The 24,753-nt window shown below is 40.2% G+C and overlaps 1 protein-coding gene across 1 annotated transcript in view; it reads right to left on the bottom strand.

Moving 5' to 3' along the window:
* LOC126273161 (solute carrier family 2, facilitated glucose transporter member 10-like) overlaps positions 1-24,753 on the bottom strand; it is a 79,867-nt gene that overhangs the window by 40,127 nt on the left and 14,987 nt on the right. The window contains exon 5 of the mRNA XM_049976630.1: positions 4,363-4,554. Within this exon, the coding sequence (XP_049832587.1) occupies positions 4,363-4,554 (192 nt within the window). The remainder of the gene's footprint in view (positions 1-4,362; positions 4,555-24,753) is intronic.

A 24,753-nucleotide genomic window follows, 5' to 3' on the forward strand; every position in this document is an offset into this window, starting at 1 on the left:
TACATATCTCAGTGTCCCAAGTGACTTTTCTCAGCAATTCTTGAATAGCCTTGTTTCCTCCAATTCTTTGCCAGTGTTTGTTTGCATGTAACTGTCACCACCTAATAAACGAAGGATTTTTCTATTTTTAAACCAGAAACAATTGTTACTCTTGATTTTGTATTTCGTTTTCCTCCCATGAAAAATGTGACCCTTCACACAACAGCTTTCTTGAAGCTGTTACGGGGATACATATTCTGTTCACAATGTACAAATTAACAAGACCGTATCATTAGCCGTACTACATGGTACTAAGAATGTAATATTAATAATGCTTGTTTGGGCTAATAAGTAAGGTTGTACAGTGGTTAACGTACTGATGTACTTTCAGGAAGAGCGGGATTCATATCTTCATATGGCAACCAAGATTTTTTTTTTTTTAGTTTCTCTAAATCAACAACAGTGAAAATATTACAGCTGTGTTGAGCCAAAGTTAATGACTCCTTTAGCCACCACAGTTGCCCTGACAAAACTGCAACATTTCTTCTATTACTGGGAATGAATTGTTGTGTAAGACCCCATTTTATTGATGGGCCGAACTATTTTGGTTTTAGCTCCTCCAGTTAATGGTGTGCTACGTACTTTGGTATGAGATTTCAATGTGAACAAGGACTGCAGACATGTAACTGCAAACAAACAAGCAAACTAATTAGGACTGCACAGTCCAGTACACCTCACTATATAATGTGCTTGACGAAATAAGTTTCATACTGATAAAATACGTTCCTTTGAGAAGTATTTATATGGACTAACTTCCACTCATATTCAATACTACTAGTATATAAATAATAGCTGTACAGCATAACTGGTATAATGGCAATCTTTTGAATATTATTATCTTCATACAAACAAACATAACTGTTGTGCACCTTTAGTTAAAATGTCAATATTATGAAAAATACAGATTGCTATTCATCACATAGCAGAGACATTCAGTCACAGATAGGCATAAAAAATGAAAGACTGTCAAACACGTAAGTTTTCGGCCAAAAAGGCCTTCATTGGAATCGGACAACATACACACAGGCGCGCGCACGCACACACACACACACACACACACACACACACACACACACACACACACACACACGGGTACAGTCTTTGGCTGACTGTGAGCAGCAGCACATGATGGCAGAAACAGTCTGGGTGGTGGGGGCAAGGTGGTGGCTGGGACAGGGAGGGGAAGGCAATTTGCGCTAAAAGGCAAAACCATCTACTGCTACATGCAGAACGCCACTATTTGCTATCATCCTAGTGAAACTAAGAGAATTAGCTACCACTGACATGATCGGTCCTCTTACGAGATCTGAGGGATAGCTGGGTAGGGGTGGGGGACAGTAAAATGCTGCTTGTGGGAGCACACAGGGACGAGGTAGAGAGGGGGTTGGGCAGCTAGGTGCGGTCTGGAGGTTAGACAGGGACAGGTGGGAGGAGGGTGGGAAGGGGGAGGGCGTGGAAAAGGAGAGAATAAAAAGAGACTCTTGCTAGCCTCCACAGGCTTTTTACACCACAATGACCGGTTATCAATATGGCAGAAGTACACAAATTACACAATGAGTTTTACTTCATTGGTTTAATACCATAATATAACCTAAGTGGTGTTATCCACACTGGCTCATTCAGCAGTAGTGCTTTGTACAGTTTTACAAGCATCTTTTGGGTGACAACTCACCATTGTGGTTTGACTTTTAATGTGGACATCTTCCCAAAAGCTGAGACTCCATAAACATGGAAATACACTCCTGGAAATTGAAATAAGAACACCGTGAATTCATTGTCCCAGGAAGGGGAAACTTTATTGACACATTCCTGGGGTCAGATACATCACATGATCACACTGACAGAACCACAGGCACATAGACACAGGCAACAGAGCATGCACAATGTCGGCAATAATACAGTGTATATCCACCTTTCGCAGCAATGCAGGCTGCTATTCTCCCATGGAGACGATCGTAGAGATGCTGGATATATTCCTGTGGAACGGCTTGCCATGCCATTTCCACCTGGCGCCTCAGTTGGACCAGCGTTCGTGCTCGACGTGCAGACCGCGTGAGACGACGCTTCATCCAGTCCCAAACATGCTCAATGGGGGACAGATCCGGAGATCTTGCTGGCCAGGGTAGTTGACTTACACCTTCTAGAGCACGTTGGGTGGCACGGGATACATGTGGACGTGCATTGTCCTGTTGGAACAGCAAGTTCCCTTGCCGGTCTAGGAATGGTAGAACGATGGGTTCGATGACGGTTTGGATGTACCGTGCACTATTCAGTGTGCCCTCGACGATCACCAGAGGTGTACGGCCAGTGTAGGAGATCGCTCCCCACACCATGATGCCGGGTGTTGGCCCTGTGTGCCTGGGTCGTATGCAGTCCTGATTGTGGCGCTCACCTGCACGGCGCCAAACACGCATACGACCATCATTGGCACCAAGGCAGAAGCGACTCTCATCGCTGAAGACGACACGTCTCCATTCGTCCCTCCATTCACGCCTGTCGCGACACCACTGGAGGCGGGCTGCACGATGTTGGGGCGTGAGCGGAAGACGGCCTAACGGTGTGCGGGACCGTAGCCCAGCTTCATGGAGACGGTTGCGAATGGTCCTCGCCGATACCCCAGGAGCAACAGTGTCCCTAATTTGCTGGGAAGTGGCGGTGCGGTCCCCTACGGCACTGCGTAGGATCCTACGGTCTTGGCGTGCATCCGTGCGTCGCTGCGGTCCGGTCGCAGGTCGACGGGCACGTGCACCTTCCGCCGACCACTTGCGACAACATAGATGTACTGTGGAGACCTCACGCCCCACGTGTTGAGCAATTCGGCTGTACGTCCACCCGGCCTTCCGCATGCCCACTATACGCCCTCGCTCAAAGTCTGTCAACTGCACATACAGTTCACGTCCACGCTGTCGCGGCATGCTACCAGTGTTAAAGACTGCGATGGAGCTCCGTATGCCACGGCAAACTGGCTGACACTGATGGCGTCGGTGCACGAATGCTGCGCAGCTAGCGCCATTCGACGGCCAACACCGCGGTTTCTGGTGTGTCCGCTGTGCCGTGCGTGTGATCATTGCTTGTACAGCCCTCTTGCAGTGTCCGGAGCAAGTATGGTGGGTCTGACACACCGGTCTCAATGTGTTCTTTTTTCCATTTCCAGGAGTGTATAACCACTATAAATCAGAAGACGCATTTATACTGACATGAAACTGGTAGTCACGAATAAAGCTCCTTCATACAGCTATGCAGCTTTTGGAAACACATCATTTTTTACTTTTTAATTATTGTAATTTTTGAAAAAATTTTAGTAGTTATTGAGTGTTGAATTTTGTTACTGTTATTAAGAGGTCAAAAGACAACAGGTGCATTGGTGGAATAGAGGGCTGTGTAGCACTGGACAGGGAACAGGGAAGGGGATAGGCATGTAGGAAAATGACTACAGAAAGTTGAGGTATAATAAGAACAGCAAATATCCTTGCTTGATGCAACACAAGCAAAATTACTCTTGATGGTTAAATTACTCTTGATGGTTAGCAGTAGCCTCATAAAGTAGTAGTTTATCATTATTGCTTCTCCTCAGTTTACTTCACTAATATGAACCTTTTCCCTTAATTGTAAATGTACAAGTTAACATATGTCATCAAACCATTAAGAATGTAAAGTTTTGGCAACTGAGAAAGAAGAGAATCAAAGTACTTGAGATGTTGTGTTTCAGTAGGATGATAAAAATCGAGTGAACTGATAAAATAATAAATGAGGATGTGCTCCACAGAATCAACAAGTGAAGAAATATGTGGAAAACACTAACTACGAGAAAGGGCAGGATGATAGGACACATGGCAAGACAACATTGTTGATGTAAATGCTAAGGCAAGCTGCATCAAACCAGTCAAGACTGGCAACAATAAAAATTCTCCCAACAACCAGATGGCCACTTTTTCTGGGAGGGAGGGGGGGGGGGGGGGGGGGAGGGGGAGGGGGGAAATCAGTTGTGCCCACTTGAAAATCACGGATTCAAGAGAAGCCTGCCTCTTATTCCCTGACCTGTAAGTGATCTGAAATCTGGTCAACAACAGTAATTTATATTTTCCCAATGACACTGACAACTATTTCTTTTGAAACTGAAAAGTGACACAGAACTCATCATTCATGGCATCACTTTGTGTAAATATGACCTAATCAAATTCCTCACGTGCTGTTTCACTGATATAGGTCAGCATTTTAACATCCACAATGTTAACCTTTTCCTAAAATGTGAAGTAATTAAGTGCATCATGCAGAACAGCTGTACATTATGATATGGATGATTACATCTATACTATGACTTACCAACCATACTGGAAAATGTTGAGCGAACAATGAAGTCATCCAACCAGTAAACTCCAGCTGTGAGTGCTAAAGCGCGTCCCTTGGTGGTGGCCGGAAAGAGTTCTGCCAGTAACAGCCATGTCACAGGTCCCAGTCCAAAAGCATATGCTGCCTGGTAGCATAGTGCTGATAAGATTGCCAGCACATGAGCAGCTGTCATGAACACGGGGAAATGTAGATTACACAAAAATTTTAAAAAATTACTTTTCAGTCTAAATTACTGATGAATTATTCCAAAACATACTCACCATAAATTATAAAATTAGAAGGAAGGAAGGAAGATTAGGGTTTAACATTGACAGTGAGGTCATTAGAGACAGAGCACAAGCTTCGACTGTTAGAAAAAAACCGTCCCAGCATTTGCCTCAACCAATTTAGGAACCTAAATCAAGAAGTTGGGACACAGACTTGAAACGCTGACCTCCAGAATAAGAATCCAGTGTGCTAACCACTGCTCCATCTCACTCGGTTTATAAAGTTAGAAGGGCAACAGAACGGACGGCCAGGTCTGACTGTCAAGCTAAATTCAAAATGTGCCAATAGGTACATTTAAAAGTTGAAAGAACTATACCTATCTTTCGAAACTGTTTGTTCCCTCCTCAGAGAAGAATCAGGGATAGACTGGGAAGGAGAGGCAAGTCACTCAGATCACAGGTTGAGGGGGTCCGCTGCCCCCTCCTCCACTGTGAGGATGAGAGGAACTTAATCTTTTTGTTATCCAATGCTACATCACCGGAGAACCATATCAAGATGATTTACTGTCCATAACAAACAATTTCCACACTCGGACAGTCATTTACTTTCCTCATTGTCTCTCCATAACACAAATGTAATATCAGTGGTGACAATGAGCAATCTTGCCTTAGATTTCTTAAATAAGTGATTGTAGTGCGTAGGTTGTCGTTTTATTTGAAATAATCATTTTTTATTTTACCATTAGCGATATGCAAATTTTGCCCCTTTGGGCATTAGCAAGTTACATCACACCAAAACTTATGTTACAATATGTTACGATCCACAGAGCAGGGTGAAAAAAATGGGACCTAAAGCTTATGAGTAAAATGAAAAATGTGCAACCAACATCCCACTTCCATCACTGTACGAACACAAATAAAACACTGAAATTGGGCAGCTTAACTCTAGAACAGGAAACACAAAATGTGCTCACACTGCAAAATCAAATTAGGTAATCAATAATCAATACTCAATACCAACACATATTATTAAAGTAACTAAACAATGCACATACCGATAAAACTCAGAAATGGGTCCTAGTATGATCAAGGGAGTTAAATAGCATGGTAGACATCTATCTCCCACCCATGAAGAAGGTTCCTACTTTTACATGAAGGGTGTGCTTTTGAAGATATAAGGGCTGCGAAGTTTCGCCCTCTAGAAATTCCTAGAACATTCAAGAGTGTTCGAGAACATTCCAGAGTATTTGAGAGCAATCCACAACATTCCAGAATGCTCTGGAATGGTCGGGAATAGCCTGGAACATACATAAAGTTTCCAGAACGTTCAGGAACAGCTTGGAACACCTAAGACATTGTGGAACATTCCCAGCCACAAACTGGTATAGATAATCAGTGACCAGTACCATATAACACATTAGTTCCCAAAATGTTCCAAGCACACATTAATGGAAAATACTGCCATTTTGTGAAATCCATCAAATATATCTGCAAGTATGTGAACAGGCAGTGACATGGCAATATTTCAAAAAGCCAAAGACAGCAAACAACGAAACAGAAGCAACGAGATCCTCATGAACCAAATGAGAAAATGCATCAACGGTAACGAAGCAGCTCGATGGATTTTTCGTTTGCCATTCATAAACTCGAACTAATTGTGCAACATCTACCAGTACATTAGGAGAATGGGCAGACAGGAAATTTGGTGCACTAGGCCACGTAAAAACCATTTCCAAACAATGCCAAATGTTTCTATCTCTGGATGTTGCTACACAAAAGATGGGGATCAGTAAGTTTCATAGATTTCAAGACTGTTGACAGTTTCAGCATGCTAAACATCGAAACTACGAAAGAAAAAATCTACAACGTCAATGAACTACTTTCGTACATAGCTCATAACAAGCCACTCCTTAATGACAATCAAAATTAAATTTACACTGTTATCATGGACCGGATCAACAACATTTACTTGGACACACAATGTGGCACCAGGAAAACGTTTCTAATAAATCTATTGCTGGCGGAAATAGCACTAAACAACACACTGTAAAAAATTTGTTACCTCTTATACTCTAGGAAGTAATTGAGCTTGTTATGGATGCAGACCACCAGCCTGAAGTTAGTTTTATGCGAAGCACGGTGATGTGGAGTAATGGACTGTGAGGGGGAGATACAAGAGAGGAAGAGGGAAGGGTGTGGAAGCAAGACAAATCAAGTTAGCATCAAGTGGCAGCAGTGGAGGTGCAGGTGGAGGTGGAGATGGAGGTGGGTGTGGGGCAGGGGCTAGGGAAAAGAGTCAGGAGGACTGCAGGAACGGAAATTGTGTTGCAAGGAAAATGCCCATCTATGTTATTCAGCCCCCCATGAACCATAGACCTCGCCGTTGGTGGGGAGGCTTGCGTGCCTCAACAATACAGATAGCCGTACCGTACGTGCAATCACAACGGAGGGCTATCTGTTGAGAGGCCAGACAAATGTGTGGTTCCTGAAGAGGCACAGCAGCCTATTCAGTAGTTGCAGGGGCAACAGTCTGGATGATTGACAGACCTGGCCTTGTAACATTAACCAAAACGGCCTTGCTGTGCTGGTACTGCGAACAGCTGAAAGCGAGGGGAAACTACAGCCGTAATTTCTCCCGAGGGCATGCAGCTTTACTGTACGGTTAAATGATGATGTCGTCTTCTTGCGTAAAATATTCCGGAGGTAAAATAGTCCCCCATTAAGATCTCTGGGCGGGGACTACTCAAGAGGACGTCGTTATCAGGAGAAAGAAAACTGGCATTCTACGGATCGGAGCGTGGAATGTCAGATCCCTTAATCGGGCAGGTAGGTTAGAAAATTTAAAAAGGGAAATGGATAGGTTAAAGTTAGATATAGTGGGAATTAGTGAAGTTCGGTGGCAGGTGGAACAAGACTTCTGGTCAGGTGACTACAGGGTAATAAACACAAAATCAAATAGGGGTAATGCAGGAGTAGGTTTAATAATGAATAAAAAAATAGGAGTGCGGGTAGGCTACTAAAAACAGCATAGTGAACGTATTATTGTGGCCAAGATAGACACGAAGTTCACGCCTACTACAGCAGTACAAGCTTATATGCCAACTAGCTCTGCAGATGACGAGGAAACTGAAGAACTGTATGATGAAATAAAAGAAATTGTACAGGTAGTGAAGGGAGACAAAAATTTATTAGTCATGGGTGACTGGAATTCGACAGTAGGAAAAGGGAGAGAAGGAAACATAGTAGGTGAATATGGATTGGGGCTAAGAAATGAAAGAGGAAGCCGTCTGTTAATATTTTGCACAGAGCATAGCTAACACTTGGTTCCAGAATCATAAAAGAAGGTTGTATACGTGGAAGAATCCTAGAGATACTAAAAGGTATCAGATAGATTATATAATGGTAAGACAGAGATTTAGGACCAGGTTTTAAATTGTAAGACATTTCCAGGGGCAGATGTGGACTCTGACCACAATCTAGATTAAAACGGAAGAAATTGCAAAAAGGTGGGAGTGTAAGGAGATGGGACCTGGATAAACTGAAAGAACCAGAGATTGTACAGAGTTTCAGCGAGAGCATAAGGGAATAATTGACAGGAATGAGGGAAAGAAATACAGTAGAAGAAGAATGGGTGGCTCAGAGGGATGAAGTAGTGAAGGCAGCAGAGGATCAAGTAGGTAAAAAGACAAGGGCTAGTAGAAATCCTTGGGTAACAGAAGAAATATTGAATTTAATTGATGAAAGGAGAAAATATAAAAATGTAGTAAATGAAGCAGGCAAAAAGGAATACAAACATCTCAAAAATGATATCGACAAGAAGTGCAAAATGGCTAAGCAAGCATGGCTAGAGGACAAATGTAAGGATGTAGAGGCTTATCTCACTAGGGGTAAGATAGATACTGCCTACAGGAAAATTAAAGAGACCTTTGGAGAAAAGAAAGCCACTTCTATGAATATCAAGAGGTCAGATGGAAACCCAGTTCTAAGCAAAGAGGGGAAAGCAGAAAGGTGGGAGGAGTATATACAGAGTCTACACAAGGGCGATGTACTTGAGGACAATATTATGGAAATGGAAGAGAATGTAGATGAAGATGAAATGGGAGATAAAATACTACGTGAAGAGTTTGACAGAGCACTGAAAGACCTAAGTCGAAACAAGGTGCCAGGAGTAGACAACATTCCATTAGAACTACTGACAGCCTTGGGAGAGCCAGTCCTGACAAAACTCTACTATCTGGTGAGCAAGATGTACGAGACAGGCGAAATACCCTCAGACTTCAAGAAGAATATAATAATTCCAATCCCAAAGAAAGCAGGTGTTGACAGATGTGAAAATTACCGAAGTATCAGTTTAATAAGTCACAGCTGCAAAATACTAACACAAATTATTTACAGGCGAATGGAAAAACTGGTAGAAGTTGACCTCTGGGAAGATCATTTTGGATTCCGTAGAAATGTTGGAACACGTGATGCAATACTGGCCTTACAACTTATCTTAGAAGAAAGATTAAGGAAAGGCAAACCTACGTTTCTAGCATTTGTAGACTTAGAGAAATCTTTTGAAAATGTTGACTGGAATACTCTCTTTCAAATTCTAAACGTGGCAGGGGTAAAATACAGGGACCGAAAGGCTATTTACAATTTGTACAGAAACCAGATGGCAGTTATAAGAGTCGAGGGGCATGAAAGGGAAGCAGTGTGTGGGAAGGGAGTGAGACAGGGTTGTAGCCTCTCCCCGATGTTATTCAATCTGTATATTGAGCAAGCAGTAAAGGAAACAAAAGAAAAATTTGGAGTAGGTTTAAAATCCAGGGAGAAGAAATAAAAACTTTGAGGTTCGCCGATGACATTGTAATTCTGTCAGAGACAGCAAAGGACTTGGAAGAGCAGTTGAATGGAATGGACAGTGTCTTGAGAGGAGTATATAAGATGAACATCAACAAAAGAAAAACGAGGATAATGGAATGTAGTCGAATTAAGTCAGGTGATGCTGGAGGAATTAGATTAGGAAATGAGACACTTAAAGTAGTAAAGGAGTTCTGCTATTTGGGGAGCAAAATAACTGATGATGGTCGAAGTAGAGAGGATATAAAATGTTGACTGGCAATGGTAAGGGAAGTGTTTCTGAAGAAGAGAAATTTGTTAACATTGAGTATAGATTTAAGTGTCAGGAAGTCGTTTCTGAAAGTATTTGTATGGAGTGTAGCCATGTATGGAAGTGAAACATGGATAATAAATAGTTTGGACAAGTAGTTTGGACAAGAAGAGAATAGAAGCTTTCGAAATGTGGTGCTACAGAAGAATGTTGAAGATTAGGTGGGTAGATCACGTAACTAATGAGGAGGTATTGAATAGGATTGGGGAGAAGAGAAGTTTGTGGCACAACTTGACTAGAAGAAGGGATCGGTTGGTAGGACATGTCCTGAGGCATCAAGGGATCACAAATTTAGCATTGGAGGGCAGCGTGGAGGGTAAAAATCATAGAGGGAGACCAAGAGATGGATACATTAAGCAGATTCAGAAGGATGTGGGTTGCAGTAAGTACTGGGAGATGAAGGAGCTTGCACAGGATAGATTAGCATGGAGAGCTGCATCAAACCAGTCTCAAGACTGAAGACCACAACAACAAACAATGTTATTCGGAGAAGCTGTCAACACATCAAGGATTCTAATGGAATTGTTTATTCAAATCTACATTTTTTTTTATTTTTACAAAATCTTACGTTTATTACTAACTGCAGTATTAAAATTACTTCACTAGTGTCTCCTCCTAAAACGAAATTGGTTCTTTCATAACCAACTTCAATTTTCCCTTTTATTCTTTGGTGTGGCACTCTTGTGCTTATTTTGACACATGTCACATTAGGCTGATTGTGTGGTAATTATCACATCTATCTGTATTTTTGCTCATTTGAACGTGCATAATTTAAATACTTACTGTTCAAGACCTGGTGTAACATCCTCAATTATACATGTTTCATTCATGAGCTTGTACAGTTCTTGTTCTGATTTTTGGTCTGATGCCCATAACGGTGTCCATGGTATTTCATCGACATTTAGACGCTTCTTCCTAACAAGTTTATATAAAGCCTCTTAAAATTCAGAGCTATGGACTAAATCACCTCATAACCATCTTGGACCAAGACCTCATTTTCAACCAGCCTAATTTCTTCGAGGAACAATAAAGTTTATTCAAGAATAATGTCCATGTTGTCACTTAGTCTTTGCTTCCATACTTAATTATCTCTTTCATCTCTAATCAGTGAGCTCCCCAAAGTGACTGCTTATTAGTATGTGTACAGCATCTGCACTATCACGTATCAATTTTGTATCAATTTTCTGACATCTTATCCCAATCCATTCTTACTTAGCTTTTCCACAATTCCATGTAATCATGTCTTTGAATGCCCAGCATTGTTGATGTCTTCTCATCCACATTCCATAGCTGCGTGTTACCTTACCTGCCTTTTTAGATCCTAGTATTTTTTCTGCTAAATTTACTACATTTTCTTTAAGAACATCCCACCAGTTTTCTACACAAGCAACTGACATATTTTACAAACTCACTGATATTATAAAATACTGGGGGGCACAGATAAAAAAGGGCCCATGTTGTAAGTGTAAACAAAATGCAGTGAAATTACATAAACGGATAACTGAAATGGACTTACCATTTATTTACAGTGAAAAATACTTTTATAGAAGACATTGAAAGTAGCCCCCTGCAACATCGTATACAGCTGTGCATGCCTAATCATATTCAGATACACCTGGCATGAAGTTCAGATATCGATGATGCTGTCTTTCATAAATATTTGCTGGCAGTTCTTTCCTCAGTGAAGACATCATGGTCTCATTCCAGGAATACCTTATATGTGTGACATGTTGCCCCATCTTGCCAGATGAAGCAGTATTGTCTTTCATATTAAGTGAGTTGAGCACAAAATCTTTCAAAAAATTTCCATGTATGCGACCATGTTTGAGGGTAGTGTTTAATGTCAGCTCAATGATGTGTGTTCCTGTTACACTGCACCAAACACAGATTTTTTCATCATGGAGTAGTTTCTGACACACAATTTTAGGGTTCTCCACTGCTCAGTACCTCATGTTCCAATCACAGAACCAAAAAAATGAAACCATGCTTCATTATTCATTATGTAATGGAACAGGTCTAACCATCCAGCATTGATGTTATTCAAAAGCCACATGCAGTAATCTACACCTTTCTGTCTGTCATCCTCCTGTAAATGCTGCACAAACATCACATGATAGGGCTTCAAATTAATACTTTTCAATATCCAATATCCACTGGAAACTCCTCCTACTTACGTACACCTGTTGTGTCAATGTACGTGTAATCTTCTTTGGACTCTGAATAATTGTTCGGCAAAGGTCTTCAATAGCCTCTGGTGTGCAAATTGAAGGAGTTCTTTATCATTTTATATTTTGCATCCACAATTTCAATCCTTTCTTTTATCAAGAAACCCTTTTGCAGACTTTAATGATGAAATAAACTGAAATTCTGACAGAAGACTGCTATCAATCAATTATTGCATACCGTATTGACTCGAATCTAAGCTGCACTTTTTTTCCGGTTTTATTAATCCAAAAAACCGCCTGCGGCTTAGAATCGAGTACAAAGCAAGCAGAAGTTCTGAAAAATTTCGATAGGTGCCGCCACAACTAACTTCTGCCGTCGAATACATGTAGCGCTACACAGGCATGCTTTGTAGGCACAAAGATAAATACTGGGGCCAAAACCTCTGCGTCAGTAAATAAATATAAAAAAAAAGGTGGAAGACGAGCTTTTTTTCTCCGCCTCGAGTTTCGACCATTGCATTTTCATACATTATCGAACGAAGTAAATACAAATTCCGTACTGCTCATCTTTGAATGTAGCAGAATTTCAATGTACTACAAAAATCCGACTGGCAAGACTGCTTGAGATGTTTGTCAATATGGTCAACTCTACGTTCTGAATTTTTTCCTACCTATGAGAAGAGATGGTTGCTAATAGGAACCTGATGAAATGTGAATCACATGCATTATTATTTTCACCATAAGAATAATACGAATATAAACATTTTGCCATGTATTCTTTCATGTTTGCTGCTATCTCGTTTAAATCCTGTCTGCCTAATAAACTACGAAACTAGAGTCAGACAACAGCAAACGTGGAAGAATATATGTATCGTGTCATGTTTATATTCGTATTATTCTTATGCCTAATAGTGATACAGTCAGAAATGAAGCACGGCAACTGACTAGATTTTTAAATCTAAGATGACTCTAATTTCTGTGCAGAATTTCATGTAATAAAGAAGCGGCCGCAAAGATTTTCAAACGGAGAAAAATTTTCGCCTAGCTCTCGTTCAGAACATCTTCTATCATACGCAGTCTATTATTTGGTTCTTGTTGATCATTATCAAAGAAAGCAGCAGTGTAAGTAACAACAAATAGCAGTCCCTTGCCATTGTTTTGCTAATGAGACGATTTTTTCTCTCTTTTTTTTTTACTTTTTTTATAAAAAAAGTGGCAGTAGCGCACACAAAAGAAAGCCATGCCGCGAGTGGCAACAGGCCGTAAACACTCACTATCAGAATGCGACAAACAATGCATGACAGTACAGTAATGCATTTTCAGCTTAGAGTGACATAAACATCTATAACAAAGAAAACAGCACTTATCAGATCAAAGCAAAATAAGCAATCGATTCAAACCGGACGAAGCACGTGAAAAAGGAAGGGTACCCGTATAAATAAGGACGGAGAGCCTGACGCATAGCAATGGCTACCTGGTAAAGCTTAACTGCTAATCTTACGACTCAAACCAAACTACTGTAGTTGTATCGTCATTCATTCGACCTAAATCGTGTCTCATATTACAATGGACCAACTTTGTTTCGATTTGGAGGTGTGGCCTAAATCTTTTCTCTCCCCTTGAATTCGAGTCTCAAATTTCACGTGCGGCTTAGATTCGAGAATTTTTTTTTTCCCCTCTTTATTTCGAGTCTCATTTTTCAGGTGCGGCTTAGATTCGAGTGCGGCGTAGATTCGAGTAAATACGGTAAAACTGTCTATTGTTGCAGTTGTTTACTCTACTTCAGAAGACAAAATATTGCATTCCTATTCAAAGAGGAGGTGGGTTACTTTTACCCTGTGCTTGTTCAATTCTACCAACATACATACCTGTCAGCAGCATTAATACTTTTGTATGATTAAAATCTCTCTGAGATACCCACACAATGTCAACATCAACATTATTTCTGTTCGCTGCAGATAACTCTTTACTCTACCGCCAGGTTTCTATTTATTATTATTCCCACTCCTACTCCATCATTATCTAACCTGGTATGAATAATCCCATCCAAACCATGGACCTTGCCTTTGGTGGGGAGGCTTCTGTGCCTCAGAGATACATATAGTGGTACCGTAGATGTAACAACAATGGAGGGCTATCTGTTGAGAGGCCAAGCAAACATATGGTTCCTGAAGAGGGGTAGCAGCCTTTTCCGTAGTTGCAGGGGCCACAGTCTCGATGACTGGCTGATCTAGCCTTGTAATATCAACTAAAACAGCCTTGCTGAGCTGGTACTACAAATGGCTGAAAGCAAGGGGAAACTACAGTCATAATTTTTCCCGGGGGCATGCAGCTCTACTGTATGGTTGAATGTTGAAGGCATCCTCTAGGGCAAAATATTCCAGAAGTAAAATAGTCCCCCATTCGGATCTCTGGATGGTGGTTACTCAGGAAGATGATATTATCAGGAGAGAGAATAAAATGGCACTCTTCGAATCGGAGCATGGAATGTCAGATCCCTCAAGCGGGCAGGTAGGTTAGAAAAATTGAAAAGAGAAATGGATAGGTTAAAGTTAGATATAGCGGGAATTAGTGGAGTTTGGTGGCAGCAGAACAGGACTTCTGGTCAGGTGAATGCAGGGTTATAAAAACAAAAATACGTAGGGATAATGCAGGAGTAGTTTTAATAATGACCAAAAAAATTAGAATGAGGATGAGCTACCATGAACATCATAGTGAAAGCATTATTGTAGCAGACACACCCACCACAGTAGTGCAAGTTTATAGGCCAACTAGATCCACAGATGATGAAGAGACTGAAGAAAAATTTAATAGACATGGGGGACTTGAATTTGACAGTAGGAAAAGGAAGAGAAGGAAAAGTAGCAGGTGAATACGGAATGGGGGTAAGGAATGAAAGAGGAGCGGCCTGGTAGAATTTTGCACAGAGCATAACTCAATCACAGCTAATACATGGTTTAAGAATCATGAAAGAAGATTGTCTTCATGGAAGAGGCCTGGAGACACTGGAAGGTTTCAGATAGATTATATAATAAAAGACAGAGATTTAGGAACCACATTTTAAACTGTAAGACATTTCCAGGGGCAGATGTGGACTCTGACCACAATTTATTTGTTACGAACTGCAGATTAAAACAGAAGAAACTGCAAAAAGGTGGAAATTTAAGGAGATGGATCCTGCATAAACTGAAAGAATCAGAGGTTGTAGAGGGTTTCAGAGAGAGCATGAGAGATCAATTGACAAGAATGGGGGAAAGAAATACAGTAGAAGAATAAGAGGTGGCTATTAGATATGAAATAGTGAAGGCAGCACAGGATCAAGTAGGTAAAAAGACAAGGCCTAGTAGAAATCCTTGGGTGACACAAGAGATATTAAATTTCATTGATGAAATGAGAAAATATAAACACACAGTAAATGAAGCAGGCACAAAGGAATACAAGTGTCTCAAAAATGAGAGTGACAGGAAGTGCAAAATGGCTCAACAGGGATGGCTTGAGGACAAATGTAAGGTTGTAGAGGCATAGATGACTAGGAGTAAAATAGATGTCGCCTACAGGAAAATTAAGGATACCTTTGGAGAAAAGAGAACCACCTGTATGAATATCAAGAGCTCAGATGGAAAACCAGTTGCAAGCAAAGAAGGAAAAAACGAAAGATGGAAGGAGTATATAGAGGGTCTATACAAGGGCGATGAACTTGACAGCAACATTATGGAAATGGTAGAGAATGTAGAAGAAGATGAAATGGGAGACATGATAGTGCATGAAGAATTTGACAAAGCATTGAAAGACGTAAGTCGAAACAAGGCCCCGGGCATAGACAACATTCCTTTAGAGCAACAGATAGTCTTGGGAGTGCCAGCCATGACAAACCTCTACCATCTGGTGAGCAAGACATATGAGACAGGCGAAATACCCACATATTTCAAGAAGAATATAATAATTCAAATTCCAAAGAAAGCAGGTGTTGACAGGTGTGAAAATAACCGAATTACCAGTTTAATAGGTCACGCCTGCAAAATACTAACATGAATTCTTTACTGACAAATGATCAAACTGCTGGGAGCAGATCTCGGGGAAGATCAGTTTGGATTCCGTAGAAATGTTGGAACACATGAGGCTATACTGACCCTACGACTTATCTTAGAAGATAGATTAAGGAAAGGAAAATCTATGTTTCTAGCATTTGTAGCCTTAGAGAAAGCTTTTGACAATGCTGACTGGAAGAATCTCCTCCAAATTCTAAAGGCGTCAGGGGTAAAACACAGGGAGCGAAAGGCTATTTATAATTTGCACAGGAACAAGATAACAGTCATAAATGTCAAGGGGCATGAAAGGGGAGCAGTGGTTGAGAAGGGTGTGAGACAGGCTTGTAGCCTATCCCCAATGTTATTCAATCTCTATACTGAGCAAGCAATAAAGGAAACAAAAGATAAATTTGGAGTAAGAATTAAAATCCATGGAGAAGAAATAAAAGCTTTCAGGTTTGCTGACAACATGGTAATTCTGTCAGACACACCGAAGAACCTGGAAGAGCAGCTGAACGGAATAGACAGTGTCTTGAAAGGAGGATATAAGATGAACATCAACATAAGCAAAATAAGGATAATGGAATATAGCCAAATTAAATCAGGTGATGCTGAGGGAATTAGATTAGGAAATGGGACACAAAGTAGTAAATGAATTTTGCTATTTGGGAAGCAAAATAACTGATGATGGTCAAAGCAGAGAGAATATAAAATATAGACTGCCAATGGCAAGAAAAGTGTTTTTGAAGAAGAGAAATTTGTAAACGTCAAGTATAAATTTTAGTGTCAGGAAGTATTTGTATGGAGTGTAGCCACGTATGGAAGTGAAACATGGACGATAAATAGTTTAGACAAGAAGGGAATAGAAGCTTTTGGAATGTGGTGCTACAGAAGAATGCTGAAGGTTAGATGGGTAGATCACGTAACTAATGGGGGGTACTAAAAAGAATAGAGGAGAAGAGGAATTTGTGGCACAACTTGACTAGAAGAAGGGGTCGGTAGGTAGGACACGTTCAGAGATAAAAAGTGATCACCAATTTGGTGTTGGAGGGAAGCGTGGAAGGTAATAGTTGAGGGAGACCAAGAGATGAATATACTAAGCAGATTCAGAAAGATGTAGGTTGCAGTAGTTACTCAGAGATGAAGAAACTTGCAAGTGTAGCGTAGCATGGAGAGCTGCATCAATCCAGTCGCCTGGGCTGAGGACAACAATAGGAACAACATTCAGCATCTACTATCCACACTGGCTTCAATGTTCCTTTCCATGGCCTCCCTAGGTTCTTCCTTAACTGCAACTTTCATTTACACTATCTACCCAACTGTTGAAACCCCTTTTTCTCAGGAACTGTTATTAGAGATATGAAGTTGAAATTGACATCACATTTGAAGCTCCAATGTCTCTTGGCAGTGTAATAAATGTCAGCTAAGTCATTGCAATCAAAAGGGAAAGCTATTTATGTCACATGTTGTGATACTTGCAAACTCACTCATCAAAAACTATTGGACACTTCCCTTTGACCTGGAATCATGAAATTTGACAAGAAGCAAGGTTTCACAACACAACTAACGGAAAAAAGCAAAAATTATTAAACTGTAATTATATCACACAAAAATACTTCTTTTAACATTCATTATCCAACTCCAATCTTAAAATTAAAACATTCTCAAAACTCTTGCAATACCCAAAACCAACATCTTGCCAAAATCAATGCCGATAACAGGTAAAAATTGTCACAATTCACGATTCCAGGGATGAATGAACTGGATTGATGAACTATCTGTGTACACAATCCTTGATAAGTGAGTTCCACTCACACATACCTGGATTTTTTATTTTACTTCTAATATTTTTACTAAAATTTATAAAAAAATTACTAACCATTGCATTGGTGTACACAGCTTGCATTATGAGAACAATCAGTGAACACAACCTGTTGCATTTTCACTTGCAGATGTCTCTTGTGTGTAATTGTACACTTATGGTTTTCTAGTGTGTTGTGTGGTTCTATTGTGTGTTTTCTGCATTTAACTACAGCGTAATTGTTCTCCACTTTAAAAAAAAATGTTTTTAATACAATTTTGTTTCTGTGAAGATAAGGCAATAAGAAATCTCAATTTGCATTTTGGGCAGTTATGCCAAATGTATGACATTTTATATGAGGCACTCAGTTGTGTATTCCTGGTGGCCTCTATCAACATATTGAAAAGACTATTCTGGCAGCCACTGAGGGAACAGGGTGCAATCAACTGCAGACTGTGGCAAATGTTGGAACAAATTATGTCTTGTCGTCTGGGCTCAGAGGTCATATACGGATGATTCCAGCAACTGGAGAGAAGGTTGAGAACATCACCCTCACACATGGAGTTTCAGCAAAGCTTACAATTTGCAGCATAGTCCCCAGAACTAATCGTGGCCTCTTGGTTCTGAATCGAGTGGAAGGACTGAACCAGAGACTTCAAAAGTTCTGTGACAAATTACACTGTGACTTCTCGGACTTGTGCCATAGAGAACTGTAGCATGCCCTAAATGGATCTGCTGTGCACTACACATCAGAGGCTGTTACCCCAGTAGCCGACTGTGTGTGAAGCTGACACAAAGATTTTTCAGATTAGGCAACTCTCCATCAAATTCAGATAATGACAGCTGCAGGAAATCCAGAAGTATCAGTGTAATATCAAAATAAATGCCTCCTATAGGTGAGAGTATTAATATCCTAGTGTTAATTATCAAAGCATTCGCAACAAAGTGCCAGAGTTTGCAACTGAAAGGCAATGAAGCTCACATATACTAGTTACAGAAAGCCGATTTAAATCTGAAATTGATAACAGTGAGATTATTGGGGAAAATTTAAGTGTATATTAAAAGGATGGACTAATGGGAAATGGAGGTGGTGTATCTGTAGCAGTGGACAAGGTACTCAAATCCATTAAGATAGAAATTGAAGCTGCATGTGAGACTGTTTGGGCACGACTCAGTATCAGGGGTGTGCATAAAATGGTAACTGGATACTTCTATTGTCCATCAGATTCATCTCCAGATGTAACTGAAAACTTCAGAGAAGACCTCAGTTCACCTGTACTTAAGTACACCAAGTGTACTTAAATCACTGGTGAAGACTATTCATCAAAGAGTCAATTGGGAAAATTATAGTGTTATTAATGGTGGGCAGAATAAGACAGCCTGTGAAACATTATTAAATGCCTGTGCTGAATCCTATCTAGAACAGTTAGTTCGGAACCCTATTCATGATGGAAATATACTGGATCTAGTGGCAACAAATAGGCCTGACCTCTTTGAGGATGTCCACATCAAAACTTGTGTCAGCCATCATGATGTTCTAAGGAAATAAAGACTACTGCATAATGGGTGTAAAATCAAGGCATAGAACCACTGATTGAGAGAGGCTGAGTGAAACACGTTTGGCTGTCAAGACACCAATGAGTGAAGCCTTCAGTGACTACTGTAGCAGAATACTGTCAAACAATCTTTCACAAAATCCAAAGAATTTCTGGCCATATGTAGAGGCTGTTGGTGGCACCAAAGTTAGTTTTCAGACCCTAGCAAATCAGACAGGAACTGAAACTGAGGGTAGCAAAGCAAAAGCTTCTCAAATGTTCCTTTACAAAAGAAAATCAGAAGTATTGCGCCAATTTTATCCTTAAGCCACTGAAAAGAGGAATTAAATCAGTATTAGTGTCAGCAGTGTTGAGGAACAGCTGAAATCATTAAATGAGACCCTGTCAGATTCTGTATTAAATTTGGGGCTGAGTTAGCTACTCTTCTAACAATAATCTATTGTAGATTAATCAAACAAAAAACCGTGGCCAGTAGTTGAAAGAACGCACTGGAAACACTGATCTGTAAGAAGGGTTGTAGAAGTGATCCACAAAACTACTGTCCCATATCTCTGACATCAATTTGTTGTAGAACCTTAGAACATATTCCGAACTCAAACATAATGAAGTATCTTGAACAGTATGGTCTCCTCAATGCCAACCAGTGTGGATTCTGGAAACTTGCACTTTTCTCACATGACATACTGCGAGCTTTGTATCAAGGCAACCAAGTAGATACAGTATTTCCTGACTTCCAAAAAGCTTTTTCCTCAGTGCAAATGTATGCTTATTGTCAAAAGTTCAATCATATGAGGTATCAAGTGAAATTTGTGACTGGCTTGAGGACTTTTTCATAGGGAAGACACAGCATGTTATCTTGGATGGAGAGTCATCATCAGATGTAGAAATAACTTTGAGTGTGCCCCAGGGAAGTGTGTTGGGACCCTTGCTGTTCATGTTGCATATTTATGACATTGCAGACAATTTAACAGTGACCTCAGCTTTTCTGCAGATGATGCAGTTATCTATAATGAAGTAATGTCTGAAAGAAGCTGCATGAATCTTCAGTCAGATTTTAATAAGATTTCAAAGTGGTGGAAAGACTGGCAACTTGCTTATAAATGCCCACAAATATAAAATTGTGCACTTCACAAAATGAAAAAAACATAGTATCCTAAGAGCATAATATCAATAAGTCACAGTTGGAACTATCCAACTCATACAAATACGTGGGTGTAACTCTAAGTAGTGATATAAAATGAAATGATCGCACAGGGTCAGTTGTGAGTAAAGCAAGTGGTAGACTTCAGTTTATTGATAGAATCGCTGGGCAACGAAATCTGTGTGCAAAGGAGAATGCTTACAAATCACTTGTGTGACCCAATCTAGAATATTGCTCAAGCTTGTGGGAACCATACCAAATAGGACTACCAGGTGATACTGAAGGTATATAGAGAACAGCAGCACAAATGGTCACAGGTTTATCTGACCTGTGGGAGAGTGTTAAAGTGATGCTGGGGAAACTGAACTAGCAGACTCTTTAAGCTAGACATAAACTATACCAAGAGAGTCTACTAACGAAGTTTCAAGAATAGGCTTTAAAGATGACTCAAGGACTATATTATAATCCCCTATGAATAACTCACATATGGATTGTGAGGGCAAGATTAGTATAATTACAGCATGCACAGAAGCATTCAATGAATCATTCTTCTCGCACTCCACATGTGAATGGTACAGGAAGAAACTCTAATAACTGAACATACCCTCTGCCATGCACTTCATGGTGGCTTGCAGCTATGGATTTAGATGTAGAAGTTAACAATACTGCTCCAAATGTTTATAAGAAAGACCATGTTCTTGTCATTCGGAGTAACACTAGATATATCAATGACTGTAGGAGGAGCTGAGTGAGTTAACTGTGAAGATATACCCACTGTACTGTCAAAGACTTGCAATAGAGGAGAATCTATATTTGACCAGCAAATAAAATGTTTTAACATAAGTGGAAAGATATCAATAATATCCATTTTCTGACTTAACTGAAAACGAGCTGATATTATTGCAAATGACACCATGTGGGAAAGGTGGAAGTCTGAAAATTGACCTGTGTTCTGGAGTATCAGATAGAAAATAGGAGGGGTGAATTTGCAAGACCAAATCACAACAGTTTCCAGTGATATGAAACACTGTAAAAAGCAACCAAGAAAGTTTTTCCTATATTTTGGACATATTCATATCCCACTCACAGATCAGATAAAGAAAATGTGCAAATACTGGGGAGGAGTTACTGCAAAAGAACTGCACCTCCTGGTAACAAGAGTACGACTTGCTTCAGGATCTACACCACAGTGTTTGTTGATGCATTTTATAACAAGTGAGAAAAGGGAGAATCTAACAAAATTGTGTACAGTGAACTGTAGCAAAGGAAAGCAAAGTGGAACTGTATGGCAGTACAAAACTTTTGTCTCTCTGCGCTCGCCATAATGTTTCCAAACCTAACACAACAAAAATTTGTCAGAACCTACATGTATGATAAAAGTAAGGATTCTAAAAAGTTACATACATTTTCAGTTTAATATCTATCACTATTTAGTGTTCAATACTTTTTGACACAAAAAATACATATTTATTGTACATCAAATGTTACAAACAAAAATATAGGCAACCAGAAAAAGAGACAAATGAAGAAATTAAAGATCAACGTCCAGTTTTTCCAATCACATGATTGCTTAAGAAGTACCCTGCCACAGTTCTTTTACAATTCCCACTTTGAGAGTCTTGACGTCTACAGATGCTGGGAGTGAAGGTAGTTCTTCATGTTCTACATCCAATATGACTGGATATGCACTGGGTACAGTGAGATACGTTGAAATCCAGAAGTTACAAAGTTGGGATTTTGCCTTGCAAGAAGCCTAGCTGGCATGAAGATAATCACTCTGATTCCAAGGCAGCCAAAAGATTCAAAGTCCTGCCTAAGAGGCCATCACAATTGTCCAATCTGCTTTACAAAATTTCAGCCAGGGTATAAAACATTGCCGGATTACATTGTGTATGGTAAGAGACTCGTTCTTGAGCTTTCCTTCCATGACTAACTGAGAGCTTGCTATCTTCTTGTGTAAGATGAAGTGATGTTGCTTAGCACCAGGAGCTATTCAAGAAGTATAGGGAGGAGTGTAACAGATTACTGCTGTGTCAATAGCTGAACAGTTCTCAGCTGTTGAATAAACCAAAGCCAATGCTGTCAATCTCAGAGTGTTTGCATCTGCTCCCTATACAGATCCATTTAGTCACTCCAATAAAACCAAAGCTGTTTTCCAAAGGTGGTGACATTAGGTAAGTGACCTACCCAAAGTGAACTCAGGCACTCTGGCGTACTGTTGCAGAGTAATATACTGATTCTGATTAACTGCAGACAGTAGTTTGCAAATTTGTCACTTAGATGGAATGTTGCTGCTCCTGTTTTCAGTAAATTTGGTTTTAACTTTCAAGTTATGGAATGCTTATCCAACACACATAGGTCTTCTGTCATTTCTTCTGCCAATGAGAGACTTTTCTGTTGGGCAAATGACGTATGTCATTACTGTGTGTGCATTTATGGAAGACAGGTTCTGGTAAGTCAGGGGGGTATGGCATCAACTGTGTAGGAAAGAGAACTGTTGTGGCTGGCCAGTGATCAATTTCTACAATTTAATCTGCATCTATTTTGGGTAAGCCTGGGGCAGTTAGTTATTCAACATGTTACACAATACGATGAGCTTCAAGCCAGCTGACCACTCATTTAAATTTGCCTCCTGTGGTGGCTGTAATGCGTTCAGGCCTGATGCAAATGGATTAGTACTATCAAAATGGAACTGAAGTTTCACTGTTACACCCAAAAGGAAATTACTCTCCAACATGTCTCTAGCATTTATCATCTGTCTTCTTCTCCTCCTCCTCCTCCTTCTTCTTCTTCTTCAGTCTGAAGACTGGTCCGATGCAGCTCTTCATGCTACTCTACCCTGTTCAAGCCTCATCATCTCTGAATAACTACTATAATCTACATCCAACTAAACCTTCTTATTGTGCTCATCCCTTGGTCTCCCTCTGAAGCGACCCCCCCCCCCCCCCCCCCACAAACACATTTTACAAAGCCCTCCACAATGACTTAATTTGCCCTAACTTAGTCCTCCTATTTAATTTGCTTTCCACTCTGCCATTCTTTTCTTGTCTCTCTACTGGTATAGATTTTCCTTTCCCCCTTGGTAACATGTCCCAGCTTTTTCCCCACATTTTTTTTCTGCCTTAACCTAACTTTTGTTGTCACTTTAATCATGTTGCTCCTACTATTTTTGAGTTTAAATGTTATATTTAAGCCAACAATTAGCACAAATCCACTAAAATGGAACTGAAACTCTACTGTTAGTCTAATACCACTAACAGATCATTTCTTGTACTTTCTCTATTATCTGGATCAATAGTTTTGTGCAAGTTTTCCCTCCCTTCACCACTTGAACAACCTACTCTTCCTGTACCAGTTTAATATTGTATTCCTGCTATGAATTCTTCTGTCAAAAATAATTCTATTATTTCTGTTTGGAAATCAGGTAATCAGTTTTTCTTCTTATTTGTAAATACTGTTAACATTAACTCTAGAGGTCAAATGTCAGAAGAATAGAGATTAACTTTCTTACAATGTTGTTAGTGCTAGCCCAGTTAATCTAATTACAAACCCTGATAATATTATGGTTTACTTTAGGTCCCCCTTTAATTGGCTGATAAATCAGTTAGAAGATCGGAGTAAGGCAAAGGCATACCACCTCCAACACATCCAGGTCTAGGAAAGCAAGGTGCTGTTTAAACCAAACTAAGCATGAATGGTAACTTTAAAACAGAACCACAATATTGCTGTGTAAGATAGCACAGATTAGGAAGCAGGATATCCATGATGTACTACTGTGCCATCACAGTTCCCTCATCAATAGTAATTGTGACCTGAAGTCTTACCTGATGACTCCCCACTTCATAATGCCAGGTGTAACACCACTCTGCCTCTTCGAAACATAGAAAGAATGGGACCTCTCTTCAAGTAGCAGCAATAATCACCGACAATGGTAATCTGGGGAAGTGCACAATTGCAATTCACTGCTGAACACAATGTGATGCCTTTCATGAGCAGTCCACTATTTTATCAAGCACCACTCCAAATGCAGCCGTCCATGTTGTTGTGTTAATGGTAGTCAATGCATGGGACAATAACTGGCGATTCCCTATTACAGCTGCTGCCTGTCTCTGACCAATGGTGCATGATGACACAAAACATTGCAGTGTATTCAGTACTTGTTTTCGAAAGGAAGGCATGGTGAAGGCTTTATGATGTGCTTCGTGCACAATAGGCCAATCCTCCCTTGTGGTGGTCAGATGTGGTTGACTGGAATCTTGATGACAAATATGCCTGCACTCATGTTCCCATGCAGTCCAACGTCAGGCCAATG

The sequence above is a fragment of the Schistocerca gregaria genome, chromosome 5 (genome assembly GCF_023897955.1).
Source record: "Schistocerca gregaria isolate iqSchGreg1 chromosome 5, iqSchGreg1.2, whole genome shotgun sequence".
Taxonomy (NCBI): domain Eukaryota; kingdom Metazoa; phylum Arthropoda; class Insecta; order Orthoptera; family Acrididae; genus Schistocerca; species Schistocerca gregaria.